The following is a 27,805-nucleotide window of genomic DNA, read 5'->3' as shown; positions in this document are numbered from 1 at the left end:
GCATTGGGCATTTACTTTGAACGCAGCCTTGTTTGCCCGTGCACGTCAGGCATTAACTGGACGGCTTTAGAGTCCTAACGTTGCCTTTTGTAGCTCCGTGAACTTCGCGCATGAACCCCGAACCTCAGGAACACGAAGATTATCTTAGTCTGACTCTTTGAACCTTGGAAATAACATAGAATCTTAAGGTGCTTAGGTCTGGTTTTTCAGAGCCTCGGATACTTAGGCCATTTACACTGAACACTAAAAAAATGTCACGTTTGTCTGATTCTTGTGCATTCATCATTTGCTCCAAGGCTTGTGCATTTGTAATTATCATAATCAGCCATAATGGATGAAGGCCTCTCCAAACTGTTGCTATCTTCTGCCTTTCCGAGCAACGTGCATTAACCTGAACCCTAGGGATCCGAAGCCACACGCTCTCACATTTAGGTTTCGGTTTATTTCGGCAACATTCACGACATTTACAAAATTACCCCGAGGTCTCGCGAGAAGAATCGTCATTTGGACATCGTTCAGTGGCTTGTTTTAAAACCTGCAGCAAGGGCTGAAACCGGACCCTCTCCATGCCCCCCAGGGCCTGGCGCTGCTCGTTAACCTGGTGGAGCTGAGCGCCCGCAACCGTCAGTGTCTCGTCGCCATGGAGACGGAGGGCGTCTCGGCTGACTCGTCGTGCATCGCCGACACGGGGACGGGCTGCTGTGTGCCAGCGCTGGAAGCCCTCGTGCAGGTACCGCGCCGTTTTTGAGTCGCGCTGGCCGTGTTCCGTGTTGGTTATTTTTGTGCCGCGATGGGGACATTCGTGGCAAGGTTGGGTCACCCACATCGTGGTCAAGTCTCGTGCATTCGTGGTTGTCTGAGCCCAGAACAGTGGTTTCCCCCCCCAACCTGCGCTTGACATCTCTAGGGGGTACGCGAGGTCACGTGACCTTTTTTAAGTGCAAATATGATTTGTAACTTTCATCCTTGCCCACATCTCAAGAGTGAAATTGTATTGAGGGGACTGTTGTCTTCGTATGGTCTGGGACTGGTTTTTTTCTGTTGTTTTGCTGAATTTCCCAAGCTTGGGAATCGATGTACTTATGCAATATCAAATTCTTTGGGTCTTTCGGTAAAGCCACGTTGATAGAAAAATGAAAATAAATAATAAAAATATATTGTTATATTTTTTTATTCATTTTATTATTTTTCTATCTACGTGGCTTTACCGAAAGACCCAAAGAATATGAATTCCTGCAGTCACGAAAGCTTTAAGTCAAGATTCATGCAATATCAACTTACATATTTTATCTATTTGATTTATAAAATGTTATTGATTTGCTTTGGTTTCCTATACTTTACACTCTATTAGTTTTTTGTATTGTTCTTTCTGATCCACCCCGACTGGACATCTGTGACAAGCTTTATAGCACATCGGATTTCTCCAGGATAAATATTCAGATTTTGACGTGGGATATGGTGGTGTGAGAATACTAAGTGTTGCTACTGCACGTGTATGCATTAACAGTTCTAAAGCTCGTACTTGCATGGGATTTGTGAACCCATGATCTTGTTCATCTTGGTAATCCATGTGCTCTGTTAAGAGTGCACTCTCATATCACGTATACAATATAACATTTTTCAAGCCGGTCTCAAAATCTCTTGTAGCCTTCCAGATCCAGTGAACTCTGCCTTCTTGCTCTGCTTCACTCATGGTGACTCGGCTTAAACTGAACAAGTGATTTTATTTTGCATTGCTGAAGTGTGGATATTAAATTGTAAGCGGGTTAATTGTTCTTCTTGGTTCTTTCGGTAAAGTCACATAGAATGGAAATAATAAAAATAAAACATTATAAAATTATTCTCACGACGTTTTGGCCACAACGCAAGCAGCCGTCCTCAGGTGGAGAACAGGTCAGAAGACAGTCTGAGTCATTCAGACTCTGTCTTTATTATGTTTTATTTTTATTATTTTATTGTTTCCATTCTACGTGACTTTACCGAAAGAACCAAGAAGATGAATCCCTGCAGTCACGAAAGCTTTAAATCGAGGGTTAATTGTTATGCGAGTGTCACTCAATGTCTTCAGTGTTAATTTGTGTAAATGGTTATAAAAATGGACAGTTGATATGTCTCGTCGGGAGGTACATGAGAACCATTGTCGGGAACCACGAAGCTAAACACAAGGTCATCCGGCGTCAGATGCATTTAGGATGATGTTACATGAACAATTTTAGCGCTCTGTTGGGGTGATTATATAAATGAGGCATCAGAACAAAATGTTCCACTCCTCTGCGCGATGCCACGCCCACAATCGTTAGCCGATGGCCTGTGTCGGTCAAAGCAATGCAAGCCAGTGGGTGGCTGAAGTTGGTTTGGGTTTTAATGTCGAGACCCGAACCACAAAGCGGAGTGTGCTCATGATGGAAGCACCCATGCGCCCTGGATAGGGATTATAGTCGACACACAAAGATCCCCTGTATAGCCTGAACGTTGGGTCGGTCAAAACGCACACACACACACAGGACACTGCCACTCTCACGCCTCGTTCTCTCCCCCGCGTGCACGTAGCTTTACCTGCAGCGGGAACACGCAGCTCAACTGGCCGAGACCCAAACCGACGACATCATCAAGGGCGCGATGAAAACCGCAGCTTCCTCGCAACCCGGCGGAGCGGCAGCGCCTGCCGCAGAGGGGGCGACGACGTCGTCGGCGTCTCTGCCCTCGTCAACAACGACGGCCACGACGCAGCAGGAGCAGCAGCAGCTGGAGCTGCAGCAGCAGCAGACGCAGCAGCAAAAGCAGCCGCACCGCGGCAACGACCCCGACGGAGAGTGGCACGAGTCGGAGAGTGGCCTCGAGTGGGTGGAGGCGTCGCCGGAGCCCGGGAGGACGGGCCGCCCTGGGGACATCCGCTCGGCGAAGCAGGCGGCAGCGGCCGCCGAGGAAGAGGAGATGGACACGCTCAAAAAAGGTTTGACCGCGGCGCGAGAGAAGCACGCACGCACGCAGGTTTCTCGAGCCGAGTTCATTTGTGGCCAGACCATGCAGAGGTCTATCGCGTCAAAGTTCTTGAGCCACATTTGCTTTCCGTAGCTCGACCCAGGGGTTTTTTTTTCAAAACACCGCACTATTCGGTCTTCACGCGCCAGCTATCATTGTTTAGAAACCACCCAATTGAGTGGTATGCACCTGTCGTATTCGCCATGGTGATCTTTATATAGGTCTGGAAATTGGAGGCTCATTTAAGTTTGTAGGATGCAAACACTGGACTTATACTGCTGCCCCGAGCCCACAATGACCTGTTCCACCTGATAAAATAAGCCCTTGCCCTCTGCGTATAGAATATTTCATAAGACCTTTGTCAAATGCATAAAAAACTGATCACAGTGGCAGTGGTCCCTATCACTATGAGCTCGGCTGCCTGTGTAATGATCTCCAGTTACAGCTGACATCTGTGGCGAGTGATATCTGAACAGGTCACGGGCACCTACAACCAGCGAGATTAGATACTGTCAAACAACTTTGTGACGGAATGACATTGGGAGCCCTTCATCCAGCAGCGGATTGACAGGACTGAATACTAAACTAAAACTTCAATTGTATGCGGCGTTCAAATTCACACACACCACCGTTATTTGTACCAAATTGAAGCAACAGCGCCATAATCGTACACGTGGAAACTATTCGCACAAAGCATGACGTAATTGTATAATGCTCTTATCAGAAAGACGGGATAACCAGATGTTTTGCAATGGGTGTTGTAAGCGTTCGCCTTGCATGTCACCACAGCCCTGGCACAAGCGGGCAAGCATATGGAGGACTGCATCGTGGCGTCCTACACGGCGCTAGTGCTTGGCTGCCTGTGCCACGAGAGTCCGGTACGTCCACTCAAGAGCCCCACACACACAAAGATCCCTCCCCTGTGTAGCCTTAACAGACTGTTGGGGCAAGTGCTGTCAGCGAGCACCTATGAAGGCCGGCACACAAGCCTGTGGGTGACCAGCACCACACCCGACCACCTTTGTCTCCCTAGTGGTGATGTTTATACACCACATACTAATTTTAGGCTGAGTCGACCTAGGGGACGCTCAGGACCGGTTCAGATGATTGTCACTCATGTTCGTCGTGAGCGGGAATCGAACTCTGTTCGCCGCAGTGCGCTAATCGCTACACTACTGCTCCCCACATAAACAAAGACAAAGATATCCCGTATAGCCTTAACAGACTATTGGGGCAAGTGCTCTTAGCGAGCACCTATGAAGGCCGGCACGGCACACAAGGAGGTGGGTGGCCAGCACCATGCCCGGCAGCCTTTGTCTCCCTAGTGGTGATGTTTACTACACACCACACCAGGTACTCATTTGAGACCGAGCCGACCTAGGGGAGGTCCAGGACCGGTTCAGATAATCGTCACTGGTGTCGGCCGCGAGCAGGAATGAAACTTGGCGCACCGGATTCATAGTGCAGCGCAGTATCCGCTACACCACCACTCCCACTACACACAACCACACATACATTCCAGCCGCACAGCGGTACGCGTGCCTCCACACGGTAACCCACACCCACGTTCGTTTTCCTGCCGCCACCAGACGACTGTGCAGACCATCCGCGAGTGTCTGCCCAAGGGAGACTTCTCAAGTATGACGGAGATGCTGCAGAAATTCCTGTGTTTCATGAACCTCACGGTGAGACTTCACTATTATTCCCAACCGCGGTTAAATGCTTCTGCTCTGGCAGTGAAACTTCACGTGCAGCTTCTGCACACCCCTAAGAGTTGAACAGACAATGGTGACTTTAGCGCTAGAATGCACTCCTTGCGTGTCTTGCCTTCATTCAAACCGTTTGACGGGCAACAGTTCACTGCCCATCATGTCGTTACCATGATTTAATTTTTTTAAATTGTATTTTGTCGCGCTTGTTGAGCATGCAGAATCGATAGTGCCTGCAAATCAATAAACTTCCTATCAAATGCCCACAAAGGCTCATGGGATTTGTAGCTTATCGCAAAAAAACATTGGCGCGTGTAGTTTTAAGTTAACGAAGCGTAGTAACATGCCGTCGCGCCATCTCCGTGTCCCCGATGTCCCGCGTTAATGTTTTGATTCCTCGCGCGTGACCGAGCGTGCCTTTGTTGTTGTTGCTGCTGCTGCAGAGCACCGTGGGCACGACGGGCCAGAAGTCTATCGCACGCGTGATCGAGTGTCTGGAGCGCTGCTAGCACTCGCCGCCGCCACTGCCGCCGTTGAGCCGCCTGGCCCCCCCCCTCACGTGTCATCGTCGCGCTTTTGCTTGACATCCGCGATTTTGAGTTTTGCGCGGTCTCCGTCGCTAGCGACCAACGAGATCCACGCTCGTGCGAGGTTCCACTCAGTTTTGCAAAGACAGAGGTCCATTCTGCATTTGTTTGCATTAGTTTTTGGAATGTCAAATCTTCATTTGCATGTGACCTACCTGTGCAGTTGATTTGCTTAGAGTAGACTGTGAGTGTGCAATGTGCTGAATTGACTAAATTAAAAGTAATGTGGACAGTTTTTGAAGGTGATATATATCTATGATGATTCTACGTGTACAGCTAAAATAATGCATTGTTTTTCCTTTTAAGACCTGAAAATTGTAAGCCATTAAAATCTATTCTTGTAAGCTCAAGGCAAAATAGTCATTCTATCCCCAAGTTGGTAGCAGATATGTAAAATGAATCCCTTTTTATGTAAGTACAATTTTAAAGAATACCATTTGAGTTCTCTGAATTTATATAAAGGAATTTGTTTAATTATTGCTTTACTTATTTAATGGACGTGTGGCTTAAAGGTATTTAAACAGATTTAGAAAAATAAAAATGCCTTTGTGAGCACACACTTATCTCCCTATGGATCTGCATTGCATCCGGTGATATTGAACTACTGTGTCGCGCAGTCCGTGGTTGTTGCAGTTTTCAGAATGGCCATCTATGATGGACACTGCTATCTAAAAAACAGCCCTGCCTTTTGTGTGAATAGTAGACATGGTGTGGAGTGGACTGGAGATAACGATAACGCTTGCATATAATGGGTTAGTGGAGGGGATGGGGAGATAAATTCTTACTCTATTTGGCCAGTTATTAAAAATAAGTTATTTTTTTTGGAGGTGGGGAAGGGTGGGGGGTGCTTCTGAATCAACTCAGGCTGTTGGCATTCTGATGTTTGTGGGTCTGGCATTAGCGAGACTGAAGAGGCTAAAATGGGACGTTCACGTTTCTCAGCTGCACAGAGCCACACGGCTGCGGGTCAAAAAACAAGTGGGTTCTGCAACTTGAAGGACTCAAATCCCATACTTTTAGTAAAAAAAGGTTTTAAGTGAACATGACACAATGTGAATTTTTCTTGTTTTGCATAATTTATCAGTAACTAAGTTATTGTTGTGAGATAGCCACCACAGTAAATATTGTATCCAGCCTAACATCGCATCTCTCCCCAACTGGGTACAATTGTGATACGATATCTATAGCTGCAGAAATGTTGCGGAAAGATCGAAGTTTATTCCGCAATTCGTTACTACTGGTTTTTCTTATTGATTGCAGTATATATAATATTAATTATTCCAAGAATCTTCGCATTTTTCCACGTCGCGTCAGAAACCCTTTTCCGCTGCCTGACCTCGCCATACGATCTAATCTTTCCAAGTGCCACTTAACGGCGAAGCCAGGGCAAGTCCCACTTAAGTGGTGCCGACCGCTGTACTTGCCGTGCCGGCAATACGGCGCGCAGAGTTCGCTCGGTATTTATTGGTGACCTTTGTGTCGGCGGTGAGCAGAAAAGCGCTCCAAAAATGGATCTTTCCGTTTTGCTTCGAAACATTCTTTCCCAAAAAAAGGGGTGGGTGGGGGTTTCCCCGTTTTTGTACAAACCATATTTTGGCAATAAGAGAACGTTCGTTTTAAGGCGCTCGGCAAGTTTTCACCTCTGCAAATCTCTCTCACTCGCATGGGCAATTTTTTTTTTATTAAGTTTGCTTCTCAAAAGTGTTTATGATTCATCATGTTTTGCTTGTATGAAAATGCGTTTGATCCTATTGCATGGTTTTTATTCACGTTCCGTTTTTCATACAGTTACGTAACTCTCTTCACTTTTACCCATTGACCTGTAGAGGCCTTCCAGAGGCCAAGTTTTGTACATATAGCGTGTTAATAGCTCTGCCAGATAATGGTAATCAATAGAGGTTGGAATTTGGTTTTGGAAATGTGCAAGATTTTAGCTGGAAGCATTTTAGCACTGTACAGTCAATTGACAGACCTTACGGAGAGTGTTTAGCACTAGTGTTGGGATTGCATTTGATTTTCTGTACATATTTTACATTCAATAAATGTAAACCCGTTTCTGCCTTCCTAAGCTGGAAGAGTTCTTGCCTTGCAGTTCCATTAACAAAAGCACAAGCAGTGTGAAATGCATATACAATACACTGAAGCACACTTTTAAGATATTAGAATAAAGGGAATTCAAACAAGTTCATTTATAATATTGGTACACCAACTTGCAATGTCAATGGTAAACTTAACATCTGCTTTTTTTCAAAGGGGGCACTTAGTATAAATATTTTTTTTATTTCAGGAAATATAAATAACTCATCAAGTGCAAATATCGTGTAAATATACTTCCACTTTTGAGAGCGTCCTCAGCACCAGTTGAAAATTTGACCATTTCTTGAAACGAGTTACACCATCGCTGCCATTCTCTATGAGCAGAAATTTCATATCTTGTCCAAAAAGTCTTCAATCTGTGCAAAAGGAAAATCTGTTAAGCGTTGTAATTCACCTTGTGCCAACACAACTCACCACGTAACACTTTAAATCGCTAGCGTGCATAATTATTGTTCGATTGCAACAAATATCAACAAGATCAGATTTTTCCTGGTGTGAGAGTTGCGAGGAGAAGCCTTCAACGGCAATTGGTTCCACGAAACCGATCGGTAAGTGATTTGGTTATTAAGCGAGTATCGGAAATGCATGTCAAAGGCTTAATTCGTTCTGATAGCATCGAAAGTTCACCCAAAACACGTACTTTACAATATTTATATAATTATATTAATACAAAGATACAACAAACAATATTACAAGAAACATGGTTAATGCATTGATGTTTACGCTTCCTACAACAGCCCGTCCTTAGCAGGGGAATGGTCGGTAAGCGAACACATTGGGCTCTATGGAGGCCCGTCGTTAAGCGATTAGTTGTTCACAGGAGTGGTCAAGTACACGATGTCAAGTTGGGGCACATTCAGCTAATGTGATGCAAACAACGCGGTATTATGAGCATCGGCAAGGCCAATGACAATTTCCTCGTTCACCGTTACTGCACTACACACGAGGAAACCAGTGTAAACCTTCACTTGTGGAGCTAACAGCAAAAAAAACTAATGTAACAGCTAAGATACACAAGTAAAATCCATAATCGGTGTTATATCTTGGTTGTTTCGGAAACGTCACGTAGGAAAAAATATATATTACATAAAAATGTATATAACATTTGCATGGACTGAAAATTTCTGTGTCCTTTTCAAAATCAGGGCGTTTGCGTACACAACACGGCAGGGGTGGTGACAAGGCCCAGCTTTTGTGGTTTGCATCCGGCAAGCCACCCTGGTTATTACCGCAGGGTGTGTTAATCATTACAATGCGAGCGCCATCCGTTTCACAGTGGACGTTAGCGATTGCCCCGGTTATAATTTGAAAAGAGAAGGCCATTGTGTGTCGGTGTCGTGGTCTAATTTTGACAGAAAAGAAATTACACGCAGAAAACATCGCCACCTACCGTGGAAGTCCTGCAAACTGAATCGGTGCCTTCGTGATAGCCCTGTGGTATATGTACAGCGCAAATACGAAATGTACTCAATTATATTTTTTACATTAACGCTGCATTTCAATGTAATCGAAAGGGCCCATGATTATCTGCTAAGTATGAAGAACGTGTGTACGTACATGTATCCTGTACAGTACGTAAAACTCAAGGTCAGAAACTCCTTCATAAATACGACTGCAATCAATGTTTTGACAATGAGGACGCAACAAGGTAAACACTCGGGGGCACAGTTATTGAGTGCGTACACAGTGCAAACTACCTGGGCGCCGGGCCTACAACGAGTGGGAAGAAACATTTGAAGCATCTCACCTGGTTGATAAGCTCAGCCTGAAGTTCCTCGTTTGACTCAAAGTCCTGGCTGGCATCGAGCACCAAGACGGGAGTGTCGCTGCTGCACGGGTGATGGACCCTGCAGAGAGAGAATTGTTGAGGTGCCAGTTAGTTAACCATCCACAGCTGTCAACCCATACGGTTTACGCCGTATTCTTGTCCAGGGAAATTGAGTTTTCAGGTCCATATGACGTACAGCAGTTTCAATACGGGCAAAAAAATGTTTTTTGTGTTTCTCCCTTGTGATGGGACTGTAGGATAAACGTTGAGATGTATAAGGGCACGGGGTGACCAATAAGGTCTACATTTGTCTGTAATAAGGTAAGGGCACTGATAAGGGGGTTGACCGGTCGGTATGGGAGCAAATTGTCGTAACATCGCGCCGAACAACACGCGGCACGACTGGGAAAAGGAATCCGAGAACTGTGGCACAACCGCGAAAACCGAACGCAGCAGAGCCACACCGCATTGTTGTTGTCATCTCTTTATCTTCCCCCGGGTTTAAGTTACGCTGCCTTGTCTTCCCCACTCCACAATGAATATCGTAATGCACTTTCCCCGTCGTCCAAGTGATAACGGCATTTCTTTGTAAAAGCAACAGCAGAGCACAATTGTGCCGGGCCTTGCTACAATTAAGATATATTAATGGTTTCTTGACAATTGAACGGAACAGCACATGGCACTGGATAATTGGCTAAGAAGATTGCATGTTGCACAATATGCACAAGGTCGAGAACAGGGGAGAATCCTGAATGAATTGTATGATGGTGGGCTGATTCGCAGACCACATAATAATAATAAGTATTATCAGCCACTCGTTTCTATTTGACCATAATTCACCACACTGGTTAGTGTGGGTTGACGAAGACTGGGACCATATAAATACAATCTTCATTTGAAGCTTTCGTGACTGCAGGAATCCACTCTCTTTGGTTCTTTCGGTAAAGTCACGTGGGTAGAAATAAAATAAATCACGACGTTTCGGGCGCAACACAAGCGTCTGTCATCATCTGATTTATTTTATATTTATTTTATTTTATACCTACGCGACTTTACCGAAAGAACCAAAGAGTACGTATAAATACCGTGCAATCACGGATTTTTCTGCACCGTTCTCTGCTGTCCACAATATTGCCCCGTAGCAGTCGCCCATCCAGGCACTGTCCAGGCTCAACTCGGCTTCATTTCCGAGCTCTGAAGACCCGGGAGCATCCCGACGAAGCTTTGCAAATCTAAACCCAACAAGAGAACTCACCCTTTGGTTGCTCATGTTTCTAAGGGATCCTCCTCGCATGTGTAAATTTAGCAGATGTTTGGCAGCCCACCGTTTTCCACCAGGGATATAGGGGCCATGGAAACACATTAATCAGAACTTAGCACGTTACGGGAGAGCAGACACTTGTATATTATTTAACTAATCATGGAAATCATTACGAGAAATTATACTCTATTGTGAATGTTTTGGCTGTCTTGTGCATAAACATGCCGCTGGTATAGGAATGTAAACATTACAAAGCTGGCTCAGGCCTGTAAACAACACGAGCCGTGATGCATGCTGATTTAAGCTTGGAAATCAGTTTAATTTAAATTTCGATTTAAAGCTTTCGTGACTGCAGGGATTCATCTTCTTTGTTCTTTCGGTAAAGTCACGTAGAAGGGAAGAAATAAAATAATAAAAATAAAACATAATCAAATAATTTTCACGACGTTTCGACCACAGTGTCTCCCCGACAGACCTGGTCTTCACCTGAGGACGGCTGCTTGCGTTGTGGCCGAAACGTCGTGAGAATTATTTTATTATGTTTTATTTTTATTATTTTATTACTTCCCTTCTACGTGACTTTACCGAAAGAACCAAGAAGACAGTTTAATTTAATTTATATTTCCTCATGTTTTCGTTCTCATCTTATTCATCAATGCAGCAAAGGTCACCTTCACCAAATCACACTGTCCAGCGCAGTGAAGTAGAGGTCAAATAACCCCGATGACCTGCGCGGCATGGGGAAGGCCTCGTCCGGCGGTGGACTGGCAGTGGACTGGCCGATCGGCAGAGGTCGCAACCGGGTACCCGATACCCGTACCCTACCCGGCCGGCCGGGTACGGGTACGGGTAGCCGTTTGCGACCCTGGTGCGGCCGGGTACGGGTAGGCCGTGAGTCACTGGTGAGTAACCATTTGTCACTCATTTCGGGTAGGGTACGGGTAGGGAACGGGTACCCATTTGCGACCCTGGTGCGGCCGGGTACGGGTAAGGAATCAAAACCCGTTTGCGACCTCTGCCGATCGGCAAGTTAACAATAGAATTGCAAATTCAGTGTCAGCGTGGCAGGGGGGAAATGCTTGGGCATGTGTCATCAGATCCAAAATAGCAACGGCGACCGCCACTGCAGACAGCCCCCGTAGACAACTCCGTTTTCACTTCACTTCCCCCCTCAGCAGTTGCGCCCAGACTTCCAATCGGCTAAAGTCTGGCTCGATTACAGCAGCTTTTTTCATTCACTGCTTGATGAGGGCCCTCGCTACGCCATGCAAGTCGTGAGGGTTACTTGGCCACACGTCATTGTGCTACTCGGTGCGCATTGGTGAAGGCGAGGAACATAGAATTTGGGCATAAGTATAGTCCAACAATGGATTGCCCTCTGCTGACAATGCAACCCCACGATGCAGGACTGTACCATACTCCGCTCCCCACTTTCACCAACCCACCAGACCAGAATGGTGAAGTATGGGCAAACAACCCCGACAACCCGAATAGAATAAGGGAGGCTCTCATCCCAGCAGTGGATTGACAAAACCGATGACCAGGCAGAGAGAGACCACATGCTCACTGCACCTAAGAACCAGATTTCAACACGCGCTGAACCCGGATTTGAACGCGTGCTCTCAGCAGTGCCGATCCAATGCCCCGACCTGGTGTTATCACCAGTGGACCCGCACCACCACTCTTGTCAAGATTCACTTAAAATATCTTCGCCAGCCCCCCGCTCGGCGACCTAGCACGTACACGGTCGTGCGATCCACCAGCCAGTCCTCGTGCCGCCGGTGCAGCGTGTCAAGGTACTCCAGCCCCACGCCCCGCTCCTCCTCCCGATTCCGCACTCGCATGCGCGCCAGGCAAGCCTGCGCACAAGCCGAACATCCCGCTCAGTTCGGTCGCTCCGACTGCGTGGGCAAGTGCTGCGACAGAGATATGATGCTGCTCTCCGACGACACGACCCGGGAGATGTGCAAGGTTTGGGCCAAGGTTGGCACGTGGTTGGAACCGTTTTTTGTTTGTTTTTGCACAAACGTTGGCCCAATGTTCCATGTTTACCCGGGAATATACCGGTGCCGTACGATGTGTAAGCATGCTGAACTTCTTATTGGTTCTTTCGGTAAAGTCACGTAGAATGGAAATAATAAAATAATAAACATAAAACATAATAAAATAATTCTCACGACGTTTAGGCCACAACGCAAGCAGCCGTCCTCAGGTGAAGAACAGGTCTGTCAGACGCTGTCTTTCCAACAGACCTGTTCTTCACCTGAGGACGGCTGCTTGCATTGTGGTCGATACGTCGTGAGAATTATTTTATTATGTTTTATTTTTATTGTTTTATTATTTCCATTCTACGTGACTTTACCGAAAGAACCAATAAGATGAATCCCTGCAGTCACGAAAGCTTTAAATCGAAACATGCTGAACTTCTTGCACGTCTGAATGTAGCCATGCACGCTAATGGTAGGTGCAGGAAATCGGAGGTACGATATTGCAGTGTCGCCATACCGCTTGATTTGGATCGTCATATCATGATTATTTTTTCTCACAATATTGTTGCTGCTCATAATGTATTACATTTTACTTCCTGACAAACGTTCTAAGCAAACAGCCATTAGCTATTTTCTGGAGTATTTTACAGGATAGTGGTGACATCACATTGTTTTTACAGTTTGTATAATTGTGTAATTATTTACTGTCTGACAGCGTTTGTATAATAATAATAATAATGATGATGATTATAAGCGATAAACTTGCAAGATTAGAAGACTGATGGTTTGCATCGTATGTTATTCATCCTACTCACAAAGGGAGAAGTTTGATTCCCGGCTTCGGCTTAAATAATTATAATGAGTCGTAGCTAAACCGATCTTTGGCCCATTGACCAGCATGGTGAAGTATGGTCAAACAACCCCATTACTGACACAGCACGGTGAGGCCTTCATCCAGCGGGTGAACTGTGAAATGCATATAAATTCGAATTATTATTACAATGAAAGACCCAGTGTAAATCAAGATAAAGATAACATCTGATGCTACAGGAACTTTCTGTAACGATTGCATAATGCATATTGCATACGTGTGCTTCGTGCAAATTCTCAATTCGGAATGTCAAAGTCCAAAAATGTGCACGTAACTGAAGATGATGGCCCTTACAAGGAACAAGGTGACATCGACGTTACAAAAGGTAAAAGGTGAAGCAATGTCCCTCCTCCGCTCGCACGCGTATCCGACTTGCGAGCATGTCGTGTTCGTGGAACCGCTGACCTCTGGCTCGGCGCGAAGATAAACCATTCCATCCAGCTCGACGCGCTTGTCGAACTCCGAAAGCAGCCAGCCCTGCCCAACGCAAACAACACGCGGTGGAGGGACAGCGCCCGGGGTACAGGGTTCACGTGACGCGGTTTGCACAACGGCTCCCCACCCCCCCCCTTTCTCCCGACCTCGGGTTTTCACGACAAATAATTGACAGAACTGCACTCCGAACGAAAACCTTTGAACCTTTCCCAGCAATTTGCTGCTACGACGTCACTGGCATTGTCTCGTACTGTGCCGTCATTACGTGCTTGATTAATCGCAGGACGGCAACAAAAAAATGGGGACTCCACCTGTTCCGTTCGGTACGGGATAGTTGTTTCCCTACGCACGCGTGGGGTTTCTCCAGGTGCTCCGGTTTCCTCCCACGTGTAAACATGCATCATACGGGCTGATAATACCGTTATATACAGAGAACTGCAGAGCTTGGGCAATTGTTGGCACCGGCTAAGCTCATGACGCCTTGCTGCTTGTCCGTGGTTCCTCACGCCTCTAAGTCGTTCTCGCTCTCTCTCTCTCTCTTTGAGGGTGAGCGTTGTAAGTTTATATAATTCATATAAGAATAACGTGTTTTTTCTCAAGAGGCGTTACACTTGTGTCAAATGTATATACGTCGTCGTACTTATGTCAGACAGGCTGGAACACAGAGAGCCCCAGGTACGAGGCATGGAACGTTGGATTTATCCATGGAATTATGGCTTAACTCTCGCACTCACGACACACCAACTGAATCGTTGAAGGATCGAGTCTTTTAAAATCGGCGCAAAATGTGTGCACATTGTATTCTGCCACGTTGAGGCTGATGGCGTGGATGAGACCATCTCACAACAAAGAAGAAACGACATGGGATGGTAAAAACAAACAAGACGAAAAAATACGATTCTTGAAACAAATCACAACTCCAAATTGTGACTGCTGTTCACAACATCCTCGTTGGGGAGGAGAGGATGGATCTTCTTCCTTTTTTATTCTTCCTCAGTGCCTTGCTCTTCGCGACTGTGGGGCAGAGGTCGCAATCGGGTACCCGATACCCGTACCCAACCCGATACCCGGCTACCCGTACCCAGCCGTGTACGGGTACGGGTACCCGTTTGCGACCCTGGTGCGGCCGGGTACGGGTACGGGTAGGCCGTGAGTCACTGGTGAGTCACCGTTTGTCACTCATTTCCAAGCGTCTTGTCTCTTCTCACAATTCAAGTTCCTAGAATCAACCCACCCGCGCCTGCAACATGGCTTCATCCCAGAGGTCGCAATCGGGTACCCGTACCCTACCCGATACCCGGCCGGGTACGGGTAGCCGGGTATCGGGTAGGGTACGGGTACCCGTTTGCGATCTTGGTGCGGCCAGGTACGGGTAAGGAATCAAAACCCGTTTGCGACCTCTGCTGTGGGGACACAACTGCTCTTGCTGCCTCCGTGCGTCACCGCCTGCAGGTCCTGTTCTGCTCTTATTCCCTGATCTGTATCTAGGTCGGATCACTACAAGCCCAATTAAGTGAGCTTCAACACCTTATAGCAACATGAGCGCATTGAGTTCCCTCTCGGGGCCTCAAGATAAGCGGAGAAAGAAAAAAATGGACCTGCTTGTCGATTACATTTATGACCTTTGCAGCAGCAGCGGCTTTTGGCTCGCCATCGAACAAAGACAATCACCGCATCGCCCGCACTTTCAGATGCGCTTCTGCGGCCGTCTGGAACGCTCTTCTTTTAGGAAACCAATGGAGCTATGCATTTTTCAGTAATCTAGATTGAAAACTAATTTCTTCAGAGCTGCTTTTTGTGTTTAGTTTGTTGTCCTTCCCCCGCACCTCTGGTCAGCACGGTTGGCTACGTTACGGTGCGAAAGAAGTCTAACACACATAATACACAGGTGCACTGCGCGCCGTACCTGCCACTCCTGGTAGACAACCCACTCCGTGTCGTTCATGCTGCCCTGCTCATGCAGGCTGGCGGCGAACACGTACCTGCCACGAGGGAGCACAGCGGCAGCTTGCAAACCGTTCCGTTTACGCGGCGGAGCGATCGACGACGCGTGGCGTGATGGCACGGGCATCGGCGAAAGAAAAATAAAGTTGTTTTTGTCGGGCGAGAACGGAATGCTGTTGAACCGCAAATTGTGGAATATTTGAATTTTTTTTTTTTAAATTCAATGCGCAGCACATTCATCAAATCTGCGCACGTGTCCTTATTCTTAAACAAGTGCGGGGGGGGGGGGTTCTTTTTAACAAAGTTAGTTGGGGTTTGTAATCAAGTTGCACGCATTCTGAAATATTTCCCACAATTTAACGAGTTATTATCTCAAGGAATTATTTGGTTTTGGCCAAAAAAGTTTATGTTTTCAACTTGCGTTTACTGGAAATGAAAACACTGGTTTGCGCTGGACACAAATTTGTGGCTGCATCACGGTAAACGAACGTTAAGTTTACGGAGTTAGAACAACAATAAAAATATGGGGTTTTCATAACAGTTCAATTTCATAAAAATCCAATGCCGCCTTTAAAACATTTACAGTTGGTTACGTAGAGCATGAACAAAATAAATGTACACGCCACTTATGAAAGCTGTCAGAAAACTCCACGCTGCTCATTTTGAAGTTTTAATATAACCTTGGGGGCACAAAAACAAAAAGATCCCCCTGTATAGCCTTAACAGACTGTTGGCGCAAGTGCTGAGCAACAGTCGCACACACACCACTATCTGTATTGCAGCTCAACGTTACAGCACATTCTCTTGGAAAACAAAACACCAAATACTGTTAACTTCCAAAATGTCCAAGAAATTTCAGTTAAATTACCACCGTTTCAAAATTCTATAACTTCCATGGTATAAAACGGACCACGATGTACTCAATTGCTATGACAGAGCGCACTCCCAAAGTTGTTTTCCCGGTGCGGCAGGTAACCCGAGCTTGACTTCGTTCTCATGACAACGAGTCGGACAGCAGATATGACACTTGAGGGACGGTGAAAGATGTGAAGTGGCTTTTGGAGAGCAACATCTCCCTGGGCTGTGCAACGTCGTTGCTTTCGCAGCGAATAATTCAAGTGGTCTCGTAGTTCTCGGCAGAAAGTCAATTAGTCAAAACGCTCGTCAATATGATTCCGCGGCGACTGGAAGCGTGTTCCGGACGAGCATAACAAGCGGTGTGTACGCATCTCCAAGCCCCGTCATCAACAAGCACAGAGGTCACACTGAGTACGTGGCTTGCACGGATCCTGACTTGGAAATAAAGGACTTTTTAGAGTGTGCTCTGAAAGGTCAAAAATATGATTATGCAGCCCTGCTTATACTTGCTCATGCCAATGTGGACGGAAGGACCGCCACTGGAGGGAGCTCTAGAAAGCACCTATAGCGAGTATTTGGCCTACTCTTCCCCACTGACAGATGTCTTGGAAAGAGGTGGGGGCATCCACACTTTCGCCCCACCGCATGTGTGACCTGCCGATCGACTAATCGTGGTGTACCCACCGCTGGGTGGACAGAGGCATGAAGGAATTTAGAAAAAATACTTGTCCACTGCTACAACTGTAACGCTGTTTCAACTGCCATGGCTGTATCTGATCACTGGAGAATATAATAAACATTGACGTGCGCCATATGCAACGGTAAATCAGTTGCCGCGGCAGCTTTTTATACTTTATGAATCATGGAATTTAGAAAAGGTGGAAAATTGGCTGAAACATTCTTTATAATATCATTCATTATTATTACCATGCTTTTCTTTACCTAGGAGAGCCTTACGATTGAGTCTCATGACGAGAGTCCTGGCAAGTTTTCACGGTAAGGGGGGGGGAGATAATTGCGACGTACAATCCCAATCGAGTAATTTAAAATATTTTAAAGTAATAAATTAACCAACTCGAACACGCCGGAGGTGGCGTGCACGCGGGCACACACCTATCGCTGTAAATGGACCGCTCCAACACTTGCACTGGCTGTGCGGAGGGCGGTACGCTCAGCTGCGCGCGTATTCGGCCCATCGCTGACAGCGTCTGGAAGGTGTACGCCCAGCGCGACGCGTCCGAGTAGAGCATCTGCAGGAGATTGCCCCCCACATCCTGCCACGGCCCAGGAGCGGGAGGTGGAGGAGGAAGAGGAGGAACCGACAAGAGACAACCAATGGGTTGAGCCAGCGGTCGGCTCCCGTACCGATTGCTGTAGACCGAGCGCTCGTAGACTGTGTGACGCTCGGGAGGGTGGCTGGCAGCGAGAGCGATTTGCAGACGGCTCAGGGTCACCCACGTCTGGAACGTATAAGCCCAGCGCTTGGGGTCGCCCAGACGCAAGCCCAGGAGGTTAGATGCCGCCCCCATTTCGGCCGGCTAGCGGGAAGGGCAGGTGAGGGCATTATAACGTTACAGAGTTTAATATTCACTTTCTTGTTCGTACTGTTAACTCCTTCCAAATGCAACTTAAGAGATAGAGTAGGACAAACTAGACGACTTAAGGAAAGCTGAGCATGAACAAAGTTTGGTTAAATTATGCACGAGCTGCAAATCCAGTTTGACCAGTTGCATCCTGCAGTGAGAGGGGTGCTTCTCCGCTCCCGTGAGCGTAGGGACCAGGATTTCTGGGAAGTGGGGGGGGGGTCACGGTACCATTGATCCGGACTGTCCGCCCACCACGTTCTGCCACTTCTCCAGAGGCTCTGGGACCACGTGCCAGTTCGGGCGTAACTTCTGCAGCACCTTCACGAGCGTCGACTTCCCGCACGCTGGAGAGAGAGAAAGAGCAGCGACGTCAAGCATCAGCCACGTCAGGCGTCGTTCACGTGTATCGCTCCCACGTGGTTTTAGGGTCTTGTGGTTGTTGTTGTTGTTGTTTGACTTGCATCCCACTGGGATTTTTGCACACAGCGTTGATGTACGGTGTTTTTTCTGCAATATTTTGCTGTCTTTTCTTGGATTTTCTGTTTGCACTCAGTCACATATTCACTTTAAGATGTTTTTTTTGTTCATGTTTTTTGTTTGTTGCGGTTGCACCCGATTCAAGAGCCGAATGGCTCACAGGGCTATACCTAATAAATTAACTTTAACTTGAACTTGAGGGTTGTAACGCGCGTTTTTCTCTGTACGATATCTGACGTATTGGCTCCTCGTGCGGAGAGCTTCATCGCGAAAAAGATGTAGCTCTATATACGTTCGCAGCACGTGGAGCGAAGAGGTCAGACATCGTGCCGAACAACTCGCGCTCCAACGCGTGAACATGCGGAGGAGCTGTGTACTGTGAGAGATTCCTTAATGATAAAAAAGTGACACGTGTATAGGAGGCCGATCAATGACGTTGCCCCCGGCACACATATTGATCACACGCCACACTTGGCACTCGGTATAAAGTTCAAAGGTGATTAACTGTTCAACCGTTTTAGACAAAGCACAGTTGCGTCGGAGAAAATACTTAGACCAAATATTACCGGATAAAGTACTTGACAACCAATGGGTTGAGACAGAATATAGTTTCCCCAAGAAAGTGATATTGCCATTGCAAGTTTAAACGTTGCCAAAACAAAGACGAATGCATTGGCTGAACGTCAGCAATTCAAATACATGACATTCAAAATAAAGCAGGGCTGCATGTTTGATGTGAATTCATTAGAACATGCCAACCGTGGGGATGTATATGCATGCATGTGTGTTATATGCATGTTGAACTGCTTTCGCACCCGTACGTAGCCAACCGCCATAATCGGACGTGCGGGATATTATGCCACATCAGCTGCACTCACAAGTGGCCATCTCCAGACGGTACACAAAACCACTCACCTATGTTGCCTTCCACCGATATCTTCTTGAAGCATCTCTGCCTCACAGAGGAGTCGGAGGTCTCCGCCATGCTCACTTCGGCCGTGCTCCAACGGAGATCTGCGAAGTCAAATCTACATTTCGATTTAAAGCTTTCGTGACTGCAGGGATTCATCTTCTTGGTTCTTTTGGTAAAGTCACGTAGAATGGAAGTAATAAAATAATAAAAATAAAACATAATAAAATCATTCTCACGACGTTTCGGCCACAACGCAAGCAGCCGTCCTCAGGTGGAGAACAGGTATGTCGAGAAGACAGAGTCTGTTTTATTTTTATTATTTTATTATTTCCATTCTACGTGACTTTACCGAAAGAACCAAGGAGGTCAAATCAGCAGTCAACTCTCAAAATATCCCTGGTAATCTGCTTCTTTGCTCTGGATATAAACTACAAACTACTTTTTATTTTACCAGGTCAGGCCAACTGAGCTGCGATGAAGCTATTTTTCAGAAGCGACCTGGCCACAAAATGATAGCTCAACGAAGTGGCTTATCACGTGGAAATGTTTCGCAGCCAAATATTCAAAACGCACGTTTCTAAACGTGTACGTAAAAACCGGAGGGCCGGGAGAAAAATCCATTCATCCACGGGGAGAACATGCAAACTCCATACTCTTAGTTTTTTCGGTAAAGTCACGTAGGTAAAAAATAAAAATTAATACAAATAAAATAATACAAATCACGACGTTTCGCATACGTCGTGATTTTTATTATTTTATTTTTATTAATTTTAATTTCATTTTTTACCTCCGTGACTTTACTGAATAAACTAAGAGTATTAATCCTTGCAGTCACGAAAGCTTCAAATCTAGAATCATGCAAACTCCAAACAAACATACAGGCATCAAGGTCGGGACCGAACTCACGACCTCCTGCATACTAGGCGAGGGAGTTAACATCTCTCCACCACGGCGCCCTCAATATGAATCGAGTAACAACTATAATAATCAATGTCTTGGTTGTGAATCCAGCTGCCAGTTTCAGAGGACAGCAAGTACGTATGTTGAACTTCTTTCACAGCGTTCGTAGCCAACCGCGCTAAAACGGAGGTGCGGGGGGAAGGAAAACGAGTGTGAACCACTCGCGCCCTTGAAAGATCGCCCGCAGTTAACACGGCTTCACGATTCGTTCCACCTGTTTCTTGCATGTTTTTCGAAAGTGCGTTTGGCCGATTCTCATATTTTTCCTTGCTGACATTTACAGTCAGGTGGGCACTGAGTGACTTGAGAGCCCTCAACGATTTAAAGCTTTCGTGACTGCAGGGATTCATCTTCTTGGTTCTTTCGGTAAAGTCACGTAGAAGGGAAATAATAAAATAATAAAAATAAAACATAATAAAATAATTCTCACGACGTTTCGGCCACAACGCAAGCAGCCGTCCTCAGGTGAAGAACAGGTCTGTCGGAAAGACAGCGTCTGAATGGCAAGTGCTGTTACCCAACACCTACTTAAGGCCGCATGGCAGATGATGGGGTGGTGTAGCCACCACCATACTTGACCCCCTTTGTCTCACCGGTGCTTATGATCAAATAACTCATCAGGTATTAATGTAAATCCTCATTGACCTAGGAAAGGATCATGTCAGGCTGAGACACCACCTGCCCACTGATGTTGTGTATCACCGGAAATCTAGCCTAGATCACAGGCAATCATTGCGCTGCATAAACCACTTTGCCCCCATGCACACTCACGTGCTGATACAATCAGGTGATCCTTTGGAGCGTGTCAGGACAAGTGTTATAAGAGAGCACCTACTGAGGCTGACAGTGTCTTTTTTGGTGGGGCCAGGACCATGCCCTCTGGACCGATGACGTGCCCCCATTAGAGATGCTGAACACATAAGACACCCACACTCATTTTTGACTGAGTCACATTGAGATATACAATTGCCCCAAATTTCACACACTGAGCATTGATGACTTATGTATTTTCCTTAACTTAATATTCAGATTTGGTTTCTGATACTAGGCTGTAAAGAGTGTCCCAGACAGTACGAGAATCATTGATACGATTTTAAGTTTTAAAAAAATGGCACAGTACAGCAATTAATTCTAGATTTGAAGCTTTCGTGACTGCAAGGATTCATACTCTTAGTTCTTTCGGTAAAGTCACGTAGGTAAAAAATGAAATTAAAATGAATAAAAATAAAATAATAAAATCACGACGTTTCGGAGGCAACACAAGTCTCCGTCATCATGATGACGGAGACTTGTGGAGACTTGTGTTGCCTCCGAAACGTCGTGATTTTTATTTTTATTTTTATTAATTTTAATTTCATTTTTTACCTACGTGACTTTACCGAAAGAACTAAGAGTATAGTACAGTAATTCTTATTCGTAATTGTATATTGGTTATTTATTTGTTCAAATCATGGAATATCTACGTCTGTGCTCTCCAGTTGCCTGCGTGAAAGGTGCCGCTATGTCCTTGCTCAATCCTGACCAGCCTGGCTAAAAAAACTCAGTACAACATAAATATATGTACGACTCGTTGTTCATTAATTCATCTCCAGGCTGCTCAGAGCGGGTTGGTAGAATGGGCAGGGGATTTGGACGGAAGAGATATCACTCGCCACTGATATTTGCTTGAATTTTGTTTTATTCATTTTAGCTTGCACATTTGGCGCTCTAACTGTATGACAGTCACGTGTAAAAGCATTCGCGTAGTACACTGATGTTAGCCGTGGCCTGGAATCCAACTCGTATCGCCGGGTCCACAATTCAGTGTGCGACCCCGCTGTGCCACCACTCCACCCCATTACCATCAATACGTAACATTGTTGTTTTATTCGTATTTTTTTTAAGCGTAGTTAATTGTTCACACGAACGATAGAGGGATACCATGCTTGCGTGTTATTTTGCACTGGCAGTGCAATGTATCCACGCTCTTCGACAAGGGATGATGGCCGGTGATCGAGACTAACGACAGAGTGGCAGTCGAAGGAGGGAGCAAGCCCGAGAGCTACGTCTACGGCGGAGATGGAGCGATGACATCAGCTTATGTGCGGGAGCTGGATTTATTCTTGCATTGCGTGACCGTGAGAGTTTGCAACAGCTTGAGGAGGTCTTCGGTGGCCAAATCATTGGGTGCCACGACGGCCAGAGGTTATCCACCTCACCTGGTATGTCGGGGGTCGTGGGTTCGATCCCGACCCTGACGCATTTCTATTTGGAGTTTGTATATTCTCCCCCTGGTAGGGTGGATTTTTCTCCGGGTCCTCTGGTTTTCCCTCCACATTTACAATCATGTGTTTAGAGAATTTGGCTGCTATATAGTTCTACATAACCCAGTTCGTTGAGCTGTGTGGCCAGGTCACTTCTGAAAAATAGCTGTATAGCTCAGTGGGCTTACCTAGTAAAAGTTTAGTTTTAGTTTACCATGGCTAATGAGGATGACGAGTTGATGACAGTCGGTGACATCATCGTTAAAAGCTGCTAAATAGTTACCGGCGCGTTGCACAGACACTCCACGTGGCCACACAAGACAAAAGATCCCCCGTCTAGCCTTAACAGACTGTTGGGGCCAGTGCTGTAAACGAGGACCTATGAAGGCTGCCACAGCACACACACGGGAGTCCGTGTCGCCTGCATCACCTTTGTCTCACGCACCGAACCAGGAATTCAGACACAGAAGTAAGGCCCCGAGATTGGCTGAACTACTTCAATAAATAACCTCACGTTAAAGTTGTAATTACAACATAAATCGGAACGTTCACATTAATAAAAGACACGACTTTAATCTGAACGATAACTTCAATCTCTGCTCCCACCCGGGTCACGACTCTGACCCGTGTCACGTGGCACGCTCCCGTAGCCGTCAATCACCTCGGAGCGAGCGAGCGAGTCATGTGACCCGTCAGCGCACGTGCTCCCCAAATACAAAGATAAAGATCCCCCGTGTAGCCTTAGCAAGCTGTTGGGGCAAGTACTGCATGTTAGCGAGTAGCACATATGAAGGCCGGCATGGCACACGCGGGGGTGGGTGGCCAACACCCCCCACCCCTTCACATCCACGAGTCGTAGGGACAGGGAGGGGGGGGGGTCCTTTGCTCTGAACGTATATTGAACTTCTTTCGCACCGTACGTAGCCAACCGTGCTAATCGGAAGTGCGTGGACGGGGGGGAAAGGACAACAAACTAAACACAAAAAGAGCAGTTCTGAAGCAATGAGTTTTCAATCGAGACGATGACTTAAAAGTTGCTTCTGAATATCGGAAGGAAGAGCGTTCCAGACGGCCACAGAATCAGCGCATCTGAAAGCTCGCTACGCTGCAGCGCTCTGCTTAGCGCGAGCCGGGGCTTCATCCCCTGCAATTCTTCCTTTCCCTTGGTGGACGTGGTTCCAGCCCATCCGTTACAATTGGTCGTGAGCTGCAATCGAAATCGGGCCGCCGGTTTCTTGGTGCAGTGCGGCGCTAACCACTGCGCCACCGCTCCTCACCACGTGGCCACACAAATACAAAGATCCCACCGTATAGCATTGGCATGCTGTTGGGGGAAAGTGCACGCCACGCCAAGGTGTGTGTGTGTGCCCGATTAGCACCGCGCTTCAGATCGGCACGGTTGGCAACGTACGGTGCGAAAAAAGTTCAACATGCGTACACAAAAACACGCCCGGATTCAATTTGTCTCTCCCAGTGTTGATGCTTTGTTTTATTACACACCGCAGCAGGTACCCGTTTCAAGGCATGAATCGAACTAGGTGAGGCCCATAACCGGTTGGGTTCAAATATTCAAAAATTCCCCGTCACTGTCGTGATCGGTCGTGGAACTCTGGTCGCCGGGTTCGTGGCGCGCGCGCGTGCACGTGCACCGACGGCGCTAACCACAGCGCCACCGCTCCCCACAACGTCACAGGGCCACTCTCGCCCATGCTCTTACTGGTCAGGGATGAATGGAGTGGATGGAGCACGCCAGCGTGACACAGGCACAATGAAGCTCCCCCTCCACCACCCCATCATGGACCCTGGCGAAAATGAAAGGGTTTAGGACAGCGTTTGTTGTTGTTGTTGTTCGCTGGTGTTCCTTATTACACGGACATCAGGGCCACTGGCAGGGCCACTGGCAGGTCCATGGTGGCCTTTAGTGCGGCTCCCGACAAGACACCACGAGTGTGTGAAAACACCGCCTCCGACCACCATCATCATCATCACCATCGTGCTGCTCGTCAAACCCAACAACAATGGTTTCAAACGCGTGTCGCCCCTCCTGACACCGACGACCCCTTCTGAGAGTGAGTAAGGAACACTGCTCTCTGTGTTGATGGGCTTGTGGCCGCGTGGTTTGCTCAGCGCGACGATGTCCGACGTTTCGCACCACGCGCTGCTGGCGAGCTTACCCAGGAACGGCAAGCAGCCGCGGAGTCGCTAACGTGCACGACGTTGGCTGACGTTGTACCGACGTTGGGTTGACGTTGTGGACCAACGTTGTTGCGTGCTTACTGGCTCGAACCGTCGGACATCGGGGTTGCTACACTTACTGAAGCTCGCAATCAATCCGCTTGGGACTTCATGCCGAACCCAAAAACACCGCGGTGCGACCCGAAAGCACATCACCAGGCACCGCTCGGTGGCGGCTGATGACTCAATGTCGACACGGAGTACACGAAGCAGGGACACGGAGTACACGCAGCAGCAGCAGCAGGGACACACAGTACACACAGCAACAGTACACACAGCAGCAGTAGTAGCAGCAGTAACAGCAGTACACACAGCAGCAGTACACACATCAGCAGTAGACACAGCAGCAGTAGTAGCAGCAGGGACACACAGCAGCAGTACACACAGCAGCAGTACACACAGCAGCAGTACACACAGCAGCAGTAGTAGCAGTAACATCAGGAACACAGCAGCAGTACACACAGCAACAGTACACACAGCAACAGTACACACAGCAGCAGTAGTAGCAGCAGGGACACACAGCAGCAGTAGACACAGCAGCAGTAGACACAGCAGCAGTAGACACAGCAGCAGTAGACACAGCAGCAGTAGACACAGCAGCAGTAGACACAGCAGCAGTAGACACAGCAGCAGTAGACACAGCAGCAGTACACACAGTAGCAGTAGCAGCAGTACACGCAGTAGCAGTACACACAGCAGCAGTAGACACAGCAGCAGTACACACAGTAGCAGTAGCAGCAGTACACGCAGTAGCAGTACACACAGCAGCAGTAGACACAGCAGCAGTACACACAGCAGCAGTACACACAGCAGCAGTAGCAGCAGCAGTACACACAGCAGCAGTACACACAGCAGCAGTAGACACAGCAGCAGTAGCAGCAGCAGTACACACAGCAGCAGTAGCAGTACACACAGCAGCAGTAGACACAGCAGCAGTACACACAGCAGCAGCAGTACACACAGTAGCAGTAGCAGTACACACAGCAGCAGTACACACAGCAGCAGTACACACAGTAGCAATACACACAGTAGCAGTACACACAGTAGCAGTAGCAGTACACACAGCAGCAGTACACACAGCAGCAATACACACAGCAGCAATACACACAGTAGCAGTACACACAGTAGCAGTAGCAGTACACACAGCAGCAGTACACACAGCAGTACACACAGCAGCAGTAGCAGCAGCAGTACACACAGCAGCAGCAACAGCAGCAGTACACACAGCAGCAGTAGCAGCAGCAGCAGTACACACAGCAGAAGTACACACAGCAGCAGCAGTACACGCAGCAGCAGTACACACAGCAGAAGTACACACAGCAGCAGCAGTACACGCAGCAGCAGTAGACACAGCAGCAGTACACACAGCAGCAGCAGTACACGCAGCAGCAGTAGACACAGCAGCAGTACACACAGCAGCAGTACACACAGCAGCAGTACACACAGCAGCAGCAGTACACGCAGCAGCAGTAGACACAGCAGCAGTACACACAGCAGCAGCAGTACACACAGCAGCAGTACACACAGCAGCAGCAGTACACACAGCAGCAGTAGCAGTACACACAGCAGCAGTACACACAGCAGCAGTAGACACAGCAGCAGTACACGCAGCAGCAGCAGTACACACAGCAGCAGTAGCAGTACACACAGCAGCAGTACACACAGCAGCAGTAGACACAGCAGCAGTACACACAGCAGCAGTAGCAGTACACACAGCAGCAGTACACACAGCAGCAGCAGCAGCAGTACACACAGCAGCAGTACACACAGCAGCAGCAGTACACACAGCAGCAGTAGCAGCAGTAGCAGCAGTACACACAGCAGCAGTACACACAGCAGCAGTAGCAGCAGTAGCAGCAGTACACACAGCAGCAGTACACACAGCAGCAGCAGTACACACAGCAGCAGTACACACAGCAGCAGTACACACAGCAGCAGTAGCAGCAGTAGCAGCAGTACACACAGCAGCAGTACACACAGCAGCAGTACACACAGCAGCAGTAGCAGCAGTACACACAGCAGCAGTACACACAGCAGCAGTACACACAGCAGCAGTACACACAGCAGCAGTACACACAGCAGCAGTACACACAGCAGCAGTAGCAGCAGTACACACAGCAGCAGTACACACAGCAGCAGTAGCAGCAGTACACACAGCAGCAGTACACACAGCAGCAGTAGACACAGCAGCAGTAGACACAGCAGCAGTAGACACAGCAGCAGTAGACACAGCAGCAGTAGACACAGCAGCAGTACACACAGCAGCAGTACACGCAGCAGCAGTACACACAGCAGCAGCAACAGCAGCAGTACACACAGCAGCAGCAGTACACACAGCAGCAGCAGCAGTACACACAGCAGCAGCAGCAGTACACACAGCAGCAGCAGCAGTACACACAGCAGCAGCAGCAGTACACACAGCAGCAGCAGCAGTACACACAGCAGCAGCAGCAGTACACACAGCAGCAGCAGCAGTACACACAGCAGCAGCAGCAGTACACACAGCAGCAGCAGCAGTACACACAGCAGCAGTAGCAGCAGTAGCAGCAGTACACACAGCAGCAGTACACACAGCAGCACCAGCAGCAGTAGCAGCAGGAACACACAGCCCCCGTTCAATTGCCCCACTTGGTTGCACAGAGCAGGCATGTTGGCCAAGGCGGCGGATGCGGTGCAAGTCTCCGAGGCGCCGTGTTTTTCCCCTTTGTTGCTGTTGCGTCTGTGTTGTCGCCTTACCTGCGAGGCGATGAGGTGATGGTGTTGATGGTGAGGAGGAGGAGGGTGATGTTGGTGTTGATGGTGAGGAGGAGGGTGATGTTGGTGTTGATGGTGAGGAGGAGGAGGGTGATGGTGAGACCGGCACTCAGCATGGAGAGCTGTGGGGGTGCCGG

At 47.7% G+C, this 27,805-nt stretch overlaps 2 protein-coding genes across 9 annotated transcripts in view; one reads left to right on the top strand and one right to left on the bottom strand.

Moving 5' to 3' along the window:
• Window positions 1-7,346, top strand: part of WAPL (WAPL cohesin release factor) — a 31,314-nt gene extending 23,968 nt beyond the window's left edge. For all 3 annotated transcript variants that reach the window (XM_078603367.1, XM_078603368.1, XM_078603366.1), the window contains 5 exons: window positions 578-730; window positions 2,551-2,953; window positions 3,772-3,860; window positions 4,572-4,667; window positions 5,135-7,346. In XM_078603367.1, the coding sequence (XP_078459493.1) occupies window positions 578-730; window positions 2,551-2,953; window positions 3,772-3,860; window positions 4,572-4,667; window positions 5,135-5,200 (807 nt within the window). In that variant the 3' untranslated portion in view covers window positions 5,201-7,346. The remainder of the gene's footprint in view (window positions 1-577; window positions 731-2,550; window positions 2,954-3,771; window positions 3,861-4,571; window positions 4,668-5,134) is intronic.
• Window positions 423-27,805, bottom strand: LOC144724334 (deoxycytidine kinase 2-like). Of its 6 annotated transcripts, XM_078603377.1 has the most exons (11): window positions 27,651-27,805; window positions 24,397-24,481; window positions 19,479-19,577; window positions 18,315-18,430; window positions 17,866-18,038; window positions 15,605-15,680; window positions 13,669-13,740; window positions 12,148-12,263; window positions 9,123-9,222; window positions 8,766-8,807; window positions 423-7,731 (listed from the first exon to the last, which is right to left on the bottom strand). In XM_078603377.1, the coding sequence occupies exons 3-11, from the start codon at window positions 19,546-19,548 to the stop codon at window positions 7,705-7,707; spliced, it is 792 nt and encodes a 263-aa protein (XP_078459503.1). In that variant the 5' UTR covers window positions 19,549-19,577; window positions 24,397-24,481; window positions 27,651-27,805; the 3' UTR covers window positions 423-7,704. The 6 variants fall into 6 exon arrangements, with proteins under 6 accessions (XP_078459503.1, XP_078459506.1, XP_078459502.1 ...); XM_078603380.1 differs by lacking the exon at window positions 8,766-8,807; XM_078603376.1 differs by lacking the exon at window positions 24,397-24,481.

This window comes from Lampetra planeri, chromosome 20 (assembly GCF_965212315.1).
Source record: "Lampetra planeri chromosome 20, kcLamPlan1.2.h2, whole genome shotgun sequence".
Lineage (NCBI taxonomy): Eukaryota > Metazoa > Chordata > Hyperoartia > Petromyzontiformes > Petromyzontidae > Lampetra > Lampetra planeri.
This window is presented reverse-complemented; position numbering and strand designations above follow the sequence as displayed.